The sequence below is a fragment of the Paralichthys olivaceus genome, chromosome 18, assembly GCF_024713975.1.
Source record: "Paralichthys olivaceus isolate ysfri-2021 chromosome 18, ASM2471397v2, whole genome shotgun sequence".
Lineage (NCBI taxonomy): Eukaryota > Metazoa > Chordata > Actinopteri > Pleuronectiformes > Paralichthyidae > Paralichthys > Paralichthys olivaceus.
Window position 1 is genome coordinate 12,373,338 of NC_091110.1, and position 9,440 is coordinate 12,382,777.

The following is a 9,440-nucleotide window of genomic DNA, read 5'->3' on the forward strand; positions in this document are numbered from 1 at the left end:
CCTGTTACAAGTGGGTACCATTAGAATGATTTTGAAGCTGCTATTTTAAAGGTACAATGTGTAGAATTTAGTGATATAGTGTAGAAATTGCATGTTGCAGCTGAACACCCCTCACCTCACCGTCTCCTTTAACATGAAAAAGAACCTGTGGAAGCCTTCACTTGTCATAAAAACTTAAAAGGTGTTTAGTTTGTCCAGTCTGGATTAAGGTAAAAAAAACATGGTGGCCTCCATAGAGAGGGTCCCCTCGATGTAAATATTAAGTATTTGAATATAAAGGGCCTTTTCTAGGGTAAAGAAAACTACAATTCATACAATTTAGATCAAATGAACTAGTGAAAACATCATGAGGATTATTCTACATTAGATTTCTGCCAATAGTTCCCTTTCACCTAAATCTTACACAAGTGACATAACATGACTGATGTAAAATTACAAGACAAGGCTGTTGCTGCCTTAGTGGTAACAAAACTTCACCTTCCTTCCTGATTATAGCAACTGAATCCCAGAGTGGATATACAAACCTCCCTCCAGTGCCATGGTGACATAGATCTGATTATCCTCTGTGATGTAATCTTATATCAGTGGAATCAATAACTACATCACACATGGCTGGCAATACCAAACGATGGGACCAACTGGATCAGACACAAATGATTCAGCCGCAGCCAAAGTCAACAGCAGCTGAGCAAAGTCAACAGCACCTGCGTCCAGGTGTCTGGAGACTGAAGAAAAACATCCCACCAGCCTGCACAACACAGCAGGCAGCTGGGAGGAGACAGGTAGACCCCTCTGGGTGTGTACGTTTACATCTATCCATGTATCTATATATGTAATGTGTATGAAATGATGCACAGAACATCTAAAGTGTTTTCATTTGGAGGAACAGTGCATGTTAGATCATCTACAGTGAAGCCACAAAAACATGGTGGCGTGATCTATCTATCTATTTGAATTGAATCCAAGGAACAACATCCAATATGCAATTCAATGTACATACATGTATGTAGGCCAATGTCATCATACAATTATAGCCATATTTATCTTTCTCCAAACAACAAAACAAAACCAGAACCGCAATCTAAATCCTAACAAAACTTAATGCTTAAGCTGACTATATATTAATTTAGAGGCCTACTTGATGTTTGTATAGTTGAATTGCAAATCTATTGAAACAGTTAAGTAGAGTTGTGCCTTTCAGCAGTCTCCCATCAGACTCAACAATCTAGTTTTCCAACCCTGTGGGAGGAGAGTTCAGATCCGCTCTCAGTCTTCACAGCCAATGAGACAGGACGGTGACTTCAGGCACTCTTGTCTTATGCTGGAAAACAAAGGGTTTTACTCCACCACAGGACTGCTAATGCTGTCATCTGCAGGTAAGGAATGCTCCTCTAGTATTTTCTCCACAGGTGTATTGTTGTTTCATTCTGTCATTGACTCGGCACTTCATTTATACTCTGGCTGTTTTGATAATGAGTCATATGATTGTAATTTTCAGCTAAATGAATGTCTTGTCGGCTTTAAACTAATTCAGTTATAATAATCATCCACTTCAACGACTGTACGAGGCCAACTCACAACAGCTGTGTGTGAAAATTGACAACACAGATGACTGTCAACGACAAGAAGCCAAAGCTTCGGGGACGTTCCTTTCAACATCATATTATCTCTCCAGAATGCCTCTCTGATAACATTCAAGAAGAGCTCAGCCATTCTCTTTTAGTTTTCTGTTGTTTCCCAGTGTGAACCCTTTGCTGTTATAATTTGCACTTGTGTTTGGAGCAGCAACAGCAGAAAGCATGTTTACAGTGTAAACATGGGGGTTGTGTGTTTTATTTGACCGAAAGAGTGATTCAGCAGTTTCCTTGAATATATCCCTTATTCTATGATTTAATATGGACGAGGGGAGGCTATAGGGAGTATTTGTGGCCCTGTGTGTAAGAATGGTTGCACGGCATTTCAGCCTATACTGCCCATTGTTTCTATGAGAGCACAACGGTAACAAAATCCAGACAGGTGTGTTTCAAACCTTCACAGCTACACTGGTCTTTTTCCTTTAAAGTTTCCCTCCATACTCTTGATTTCATTTTCAGGTTTTAATCATGTTTGGCATCAACGGACACAAGTGCACACATGGAGTACAAGGGTTGATTCTGTGGGTTTTATTGACCAACATCATGCTGCTGCTCTACTGCTTAACAAACCCAGCCCAAGTGAAGATGAGGTAAATATTCAAAGGCAAAGTTTTATAACCTCTGCCCAAGAGGTAATGTTCCTGTATGAATTTATTTGTTTGCTTATCTGTTCGTTGGCAGGAATACACAGAAGCCAGTGAGCAGATTACCACAAAACTTTTTTAACATCGCGAGTCGTGATATTGATGAATAAGTAGAATTTGGTGCCGATGTAAATAAAAATCAAATGTGGTTTCATAAGGGGACTGTTGGGCCTTGGTGGAGGAATGTGCTCTATTCCCTTTACTTATGCCTGTGCTTACAGGGGCTCCCAAGAAGACACGTGTCCACACAGCATGGCTAAAAATCTTAAGGAAAATGTGACCAAGCCTTCTCAACGCAGCAAACCCCAGTCAGACGAGTGCTCCCCTGCAGTCAACGTCATGTTCATGAAGACACATAAAACTGCCAGTAGCACCATCCTCAACATCCTCTTCAGATTTGGAGAAAAGCACAAGCTCAAGTTTGCCTTCCCCAATGGGCGCAATGACTTCCTGTACCCATTGCCTTTCCAGAGCTCCCAGGTGAAGGACTACAGGCCTGGGGATTGTTTCAACATTGTTTGCAACCACATGCGCTTTGCCCCCCAAGAAGTAACCAAGCTCCTGCCTCCCGATGCTGCGTACATCACCATCTTACGAGACCCGGTGGATCTCTTTGAGTCGTCCTTCCACTATTATCACAGGGCGGTTCCTCTTACATGGAGAATCACTGGAGAGAACAAACTGGTGGAGTTTCTGAAGAATCCTCAGACCTTCTACAGGCCAGAGGCCTACAATTCATTCTACCTTAAAAACCTGCTCTTCTTTGACTTTGGTCTTGATAACAACGTTGAAGCTGATGATCCTGGTGTGATGAGGGGTATTCATCACTTATCCAAATTTTTCCATTTGGTCCTCATGGCAGAATACTTTGAGGAGTCTCTAATCCTGTTGAAGCATAAACTCTGTTGGAGCACCGAGGACATTATATATTTTAAGCTCAACGCTCGCAAGAAGTCATTTGTATCTGAACTGACCCCTGAGCTCAGAGCCAAAGCGTTGGAGTGGAATGGGGCTGACTGGAGACTCTATCATTACTTCAACACCACCTTCTGGGCCAGAGTGGAGTCCTTTGGGAGGGAGAGAATGAAACAAGAGGTAGATGAGCTGAGGAGAAGAAATGCAGAGATGGAGGCTATTTGCATCGAGGGAGGGAATCCAGTCGAAGCCCAAAAGATTCAGGACAGTCACTTCCTGCCCTGGCAGCCGGTCGGAGAGTCTTCCATCCTGGGGTACAACATGAAGAAAGACATCGATCCTAAATTCAGGACACAGTGTGAGAAAATGCTCACACCTGAGATCCAGTACCTGTCAGACTTGGGTGTGAGTCTGTGGCTCACTCGACTATGGGGTTGGGTAAAAGATGCTGTTTTCACATTTAACTGAAACTGATACATTTATAACTAGACTACAGTAACCCAGTGACATGTACACGATTCCTATTGTAACAAATGTTTTCCTGTTATTTAAGTACAGTTTGCAAGTTTTTTTTTGAATGATACCTCCATAATGTTAATTACGGCTGGATTACAGTGATCTCAGTGACCCTCACTCATCATCTATTGACCCTCAACTAATTCTCACATTTTGTTGTCAATTTTAAAACATACATCTTTGTTGTTCACTGCAAGTACAAATGTTTCTGACTCTTTTTGTTTTTTTGGACTCATGGTGCTAATTTAATGTTGAGCCAACATTGAGAACAGGAAGTGACTGAAACCACTGAGCCACTGGCTGTGGCTGTGAAGTTGTGTTATTGTGCCATCTAAAGGCCTGAGACTTTATTGGAGTCGTTTGCGTTGCGTTTGAACTGTTGTGGTCTAGCTTGACCCTGTTGCTGTCGTGAACATATCGTCATTGTTGACAGTATTAATGGTTTCACATGGCGAGCAAAAAACTTCAATTCAGGCATGAGACATTCAGTTTGGCCACTTTTCACAAAACCTCACCTCCCCCACCTTCTCACAAACTGAAGATGAGTAGTCTTTCCTCTTTGTCAACACACTAACTTTACTTGTCTTAGTAATGTTGGTTTTGGTTGTATGTTTTAACCTTATATACAGTCTATGGTTTTAACTCAGGAAATGCAGACACATGACAAATCAACTTGTGGTACAAGCGTCACTGATATATCCACCCTACACTAAAAACAAATGAAGTTGAACCATCAAGATGAGCTTTTTCTTTTCTATTTTTATGAGTCATGTGATTTTAACTTTTGGTGATCTCCAAACTGCAAATGTATGAACAACCACTGTTAACCCATCGTCTGTTTACTAATTTTAGTTGAAAAGAAATACTATTTGACTTAAATAAAGATGACAAATGAAGCCTTCATTTATGTCTGAAAAGCCCAATTATGTCTTCTACACTATTATTTGATAAAGATCACACACAGCAGTGTTTTGCACCGGAACACCAACCTCTCTGCCATCTTTGAAATGCTACTCTGTGTTAGCATCAGATATCAGGCATATGTCAAAAAAATGAAATCAGCTCTATGACAAGGACACAACTACCTATTGTATATCAATGCCCTTTAGCAAGGTATTTGAAAATATTTCCTCCATCAAGAAGGGCTGTTTTCACAGACTCTGGTTCATTGGTTTGCAGGATTACACAGAAACTACTAAACTGATTTGCACCAAACTTTGTGATGGGTCTAAGAAAAGTAATGTATGACAAGTTTAGTTTTTCGGAGCTCTTCTATTTCTTTCCTTTAGTAGTTCTACTTAAGGAACTAGACAATCAGGTCTACGATTTCAGAGGCATGCGCTGTACTGGTGTTACTGTGTGAGTGGGGCTTTTGATAGTATTATAGGCATAAATGTGACTATTCCTATGAAAATACTATTTCAAAATGAATACATTTTATCAATATACTTCACCAACAACTGCACTTAGACAAATCACAACATTGTGAGGTCTGTAAGACTGTAATACATGTTTAATTTAATCATTTACAATTTGAAAGAGGAAAAGACTTGACAAACAACAACTGGGATTGGTGGGTGGAGGTGGGAAAGGTGTCAGGAACCATTGCTCCGGCTTCGTTATGGTCTGGACAGTTGATGGGCTCCCTCAGCTCCTCTGGTAGCCTGTGGTTCACTGTCCATGTTGACTGCTGATGCATTCAGGTGTGAAGTCCTGGAAGAATGGATGATGGGAAGTGTGACGACAGCTGCACTTCAGCCTCAGGTGACCCCGGGGCCGCGTCCTCATTCCTCCTCTTTCTCCTCGTAGTTGTGTTTGATGTGCTTCCATAGTTTCTACAGAAAAGCACAGGTTTGATGAGGTGAGTGTCATGAAAACACGGTGTAGTAATGTACGAGGCTTTACAGACACTGGGAGGAAGCAGGGCTACGCTAACAAACGAGCTAACCAAGCTAACACCCCCGCCGCTTCGCCCTCTGTTTACAAGGTCAGAATAAAACAGGCTTTAAGGAAACCACCGGACTCACTCACCCCGCTATTCATCTGCTCAAAGATCGCATCGCCACCTTGGTCGAATAGTCGCTCGAAGAAAACCGCTCCAACCATGATGGTTATAGCGAAAGTGGACGTTCTCCTGAAGAGCAGGTTGTACACGGACTTAGCCAGCGCCATGACGGAGGATCGAGTGCGCAGGACCGGAAGTCCGCGCTCTGTACTTCCGCTTCGGGAACAGGAAGCGACCGGGAGACGTAAATAAAGATCCCGCAGAGACGCAGCGCGTTTTACATTTTACTTTGCTTCAAAGAGGGAAGATAAAGCACAGAGGAGGACATCACAGCTCCATTAATGGTACGAGATCTTCGCTGTTTACATCTAGTGTTTATTTAAGTGGTTGTAGCCACGTGAGCTGAACTGTCCAGCTGTTTATCATCGCTACGCACACACCGATGTAGGTGTTTGTCAAACGGTGAGATGTTTAAACGAGCATCAGATCACTTGTTTACACGCTCATTGTGTTTCTATAAAACTCCATGTTGGTGGATCAGTGTCTGAAATTCACTCATTATAGAACAGGAAGTCACATATACAAGGTTTTTCAAAATAAAAGGCGTCTCCTTGGTCAAACCAGGAGATGGCAGCAAACGACCGTCAACTCAATACACTCAATCAAAATATAGATTTATATGAGGTTGTATATATAGTATTATATTGCTGATAGTATTGATTCGGTGAGGTTGGCGCCTCCCAATTTGTATTTTCTACTTTTATGGCAGATCTGCATTCAAATGTCTTACATTAGAAACGAGACATGTCGATTCCATGGATGCAAGTGTCCCACATGTCATAGAACTGATTGGATTAGCTTCTGATTCATGATGAAATAATCACTTGAAAGATTATGCACTGTCAATGCATGTATCAGATTTACACAACTGCAGATTAAATTGGTTTAGTAGGTAAATAGGTTTTGTATTGTTACTCATGTGTAGGGCAACATTAACATTTAATACTGGATAAAAAGAGATGTAATAAGAAGTGTTTACATGAGCAAGGTTACTCACTCACCATGTGTTGGCAGAACAGTGTCTAAAGCTTTTTTGTTTCTGTTTTTGGTGTTTCAGAGGTTTAAAAGGTGACATTGTGGTTTGAACACAGAACTTGCACCATGGGGAGGAGATACTACTGTGACTACTGCGACAGGTCCTTTCAGGACAACATGCATAACAGGAAGAAACATCTGAATGGAGTCCAGCATCACAGAGCTAAAAAGGCCTGGTATGATCATTTCAGAGGTGAGACCTGTGTTTGTTTGTGTGACCACTGAGATGAAATGACACACAATGTTCTCCTTTGTATATATTGTGTACAGAATCACTGTCAAACAAATTTATGTGATTGAAGAATGAAGCGTGTTTACATTTCAATATGCCACCTCAGCTACACACCAGTTTCCTTCACAGTGTTGTATTACAGTAGATAAACAAGCATGGACACACTATTATTGTTTTTACAGACTTAGCAGCCATTCTGCAGGATGAGCAAGCAAAGAAACCGTGCAGGAAGTTTCTCCAAAAAGGTAAAAAAAGAGTCAAACCAAACATTCATGCTATAAAGACATTTTATGAAATGAATTTTTATAAATATTATTATTTCCTTGGTTTCTTTTTTGTTTTAGGAATTTGTGATTTTGGGCCAAACTGCAGGTTTTCTCACATGTCTGAAGAGGATCTGTTTAACCTAAAAACACAAGTGGAAGGTAGGCTGTAACCGAAGTGCTTTCTACCATGTGTTTGAGAAGTTTTAGAAATAGATTATGATTAACGTCAATTAGGGTAATGTGATAGTATCTTTATATTTATAGTTATTTATAATAAAGTTGATAGTTAAACTATTAAATTCAAGCCTCATATTTTGATATTGGTATCCTCAGCAACGATTGTGTGAATGACTCCTTGTTGAGGGGAGTAAAACATTTCTTGTCTTTCAGATGAGAGACAGCACAGAGAGGATTCTCTGGACAGAAGGAAGTCGGGGCGAAGTGTAGAAGATTGGCTTTCTAGGAGGGAAAAGAGGCGAACTGCCCTCGGTAGCAAAGGGTAATCGTCCTCTTTTCTGTTTCAGCACTTGGTGCTCGCTTTACATGATAAATGGTTATTCCTGTTGATGAAGTATTCATCTGCTCAATTATTTATCTTTCACAGAAATCTAAAGCACGAGGAAGACATTGAAGAGGACCAAACAGAAAGTGACATACCTCAACAGCTTCTCTCTATTCCTGACCTTCCACCATCACTTATTCCTCCCCCTCGGGGCGGATGGAAAGTCCAAGTAAACACTGAATGGGGTTGATGATTCAACATTTGTTTTTGCATAAAACCATTTTTTTAAACAAAATCTGAGACTAGCAATTCCTATAGAGCTATATTTAAAACAAGGCTCCTCTCAGGGGTAAGGCTTGATGTCCTGAGAGGAATGCAGGATCACTAAGCAGATGGAAATTTATTTTTTGTTATATTTTAACTATACTTAATCCTGTGTTGAGTCACTGGGGGAATAACTGATTTCATGACCTAATTTTTTATACCAGCAACTGGAAATGATAAGATTTACCCCCATAACGTTTCTGTTAATATGTGTTAGCGACAGGCCTCCTGCAGATATCTTGGATTTATGTTTTTATAAATGACATGGTCTTTCAAAAACATCAGTTTATGTATTCCTCTTATCTGAGGTTGTGCTTAGATGTAAACACTGTCTCTACATTCATTACACAATACAGTGTTGACACCAGAATCCTCATTAAAATGTGTTTTTGTGTGTAAATTACAATTTTGTCAATAATGTGTCTAATTCTCCTGCTACTTAAAAGTACCATGTGTTTTTTTCTACATGTTGGACTATGAAGCAGTATTTTTACTTGTTTAATCTCAATGGAGGTGGAAAAATATTATTTGAGTTTTTATATTAGTTATCAAAAATCATGCACTAGTTTACTGAGTCAGAAACTATTAAATGCTTTAGCACAGGAGTCTTTATTATCAGATGTAGTCTGCAGTTATGTCAAACAGCTAAATGACCGAGCTGAGTGACCATGGAATCAAATAACAGCTTTGTAAAACGTCATTGTTGAAAATATTCCTGCGTACATTTTTATTACACATACACTAAATATTTCTACAGCTGCAAAACTTTATTACACATCCACAAACTTGAATTTGTGAGAACGCTTCTTGTTCACACATTCAGATGCGTGAGTGCAGTTTTTTTTTTCACATGCGCACAAAAGGTGATATACAACAAATATTTTTTCGAACATTGTTTCATAAACTCAAAATATGTGTGACTCTTATTTGACTTAGGTGAATTCACATTCTTCATCCTTTTCTTTTACATGTCCAACTCCTCCTCCAAATACTTCATACACATTCAAGCCATTGATTCGTTTAGTAATCCCACTGGATAATATTTTATAGTTGAAAAATACATTTAACATAAGATTAGAATTCATTTTTATTAAATGTGTTTTGCATCTTTCTAAAATCTTCTAAAGTTAATATCAGACGGCGTGAGAGTGCAGGTTTTAATCCTCCAGGTGACAAAGGCACAGAACAGAAGATATTGAACAGTTCAAATCAAAAAAATTAAGACAACCATCAACAGAGGTTATAGAAATACACACATTAAATCACTAACACAGAATAGGACACAATATTTGCTTATATGTCTTAAG

At 39.7% G+C, this 9,440-nt stretch overlaps 3 protein-coding genes across 5 annotated transcripts; 2 read left to right on the top strand and 1 right to left on the bottom strand.

Moving 5' to 3' along the window:
• Positions 1-1,204: 1,204 nt before the first annotated feature.
• On the top strand, positions 1,205-4,612 carry gal3st1b (galactose-3-O-sulfotransferase 1b). The gene is made up of 3 exons (XM_020082534.2): positions 1,205-1,376; positions 2,094-2,224; positions 2,500-4,612. Exons 2-3 carry the CDS (start codon positions 2,103-2,105, stop codon positions 3,659-3,661), a joined length of 1,284 nt encoding a protein of 427 aa, XP_019938093.2. The 5' UTR covers positions 1,205-1,376; positions 2,094-2,102; the 3' UTR covers positions 3,662-4,612.
• A 595-nt stretch (positions 4,613-5,207) lies between these two features.
• Positions 5,208-5,935, bottom strand: uqcr10 (ubiquinol-cytochrome c reductase, complex III subunit X). Its single transcript, XM_020082538.2, has 2 exons — positions 5,741-5,935; positions 5,208-5,544 (listed from the first exon to the last, which is right to left on the bottom strand). The coding sequence occupies exons 1-2, from the start codon at positions 5,879-5,881 to the stop codon at positions 5,494-5,496; spliced, it is 192 nt and encodes a 63-aa protein (XP_019938097.1). The 5' UTR covers positions 5,882-5,935; the 3' UTR covers positions 5,208-5,493.
• Positions 5,455-8,536, top strand: zmat5 (zinc finger, matrin-type 5). Of its 3 annotated transcripts, none has more exons than XM_020082536.2 (6): positions 5,455-5,570; positions 6,832-7,002; positions 7,224-7,286; positions 7,386-7,466; positions 7,698-7,806; positions 7,912-8,536. In XM_020082536.2, exons 2-6 carry the CDS (start codon positions 6,876-6,878, stop codon positions 8,057-8,059), a joined length of 528 nt encoding a protein of 175 aa, XP_019938095.1. In that variant the 5' UTR covers positions 5,455-5,570; positions 6,832-6,875; the 3' UTR covers positions 8,060-8,536. The 3 variants fall into 3 exon arrangements, with proteins under 3 accessions (XP_019938095.1, XP_019938094.1, XP_019938096.1); XM_020082535.2 differs by lacking the exon at positions 5,455-5,570 and adding an exon at positions 5,901-6,058; XM_020082537.2 differs by lacking the exon at positions 5,455-5,570 and adding an exon at positions 5,917-6,058 and having other exon boundaries at positions 6,866-7,002.
• Positions 8,537-9,440: the final 904 nt, after the last annotated feature.

Excerpts from the sequence above, each read along its gene's own strand:
- uqcr10 (XM_020082538.2), bottom strand. The coding sequence starts at position 5,881 with ATGGCGCTGGCTAAGTCCGTGTACAACCTGCTCTTCAGGAGAACGTCC. Across the intron at positions 5,545-5,740 it reads TTGAGCAGATGAATAGCGGG|AAACTATGGAAGCACATCAA; the intron begins GTGAGTGAGTCC and ends GCTTTTCTGTAG.
- gal3st1b (XM_020082534.2), top strand. The coding sequence starts at position 2,103 with ATGTTTGGCATCAACGGACACAAGTGCACACATGGAGTACAAGGGTTG. Across the intron at positions 2,225-2,499 it reads CCAGCCCAAGTGAAGATGAG|GGGCTCCCAAGAAGACACGT; the intron begins GTAAATATTCAA and ends CTGTGCTTACAG.
- zmat5 (XM_020082536.2), top strand. The coding sequence starts at position 6,876 with ATGGGGAGGAGATACTACTGTGACTACTGCGACAGGTCCTTTCAGGAC. Across the intron at positions 7,003-7,223 it reads CTGGTATGATCATTTCAGAG|ACTTAGCAGCCATTCTGCAG; the intron begins GTGAGACCTGTG and ends TTGTTTTTACAG. Across the intron at positions 7,287-7,385 it reads CAGGAAGTTTCTCCAAAAAG|GAATTTGTGATTTTGGGCCA; the intron begins GTAAAAAAAGAG and ends TTTTTGTTTTAG.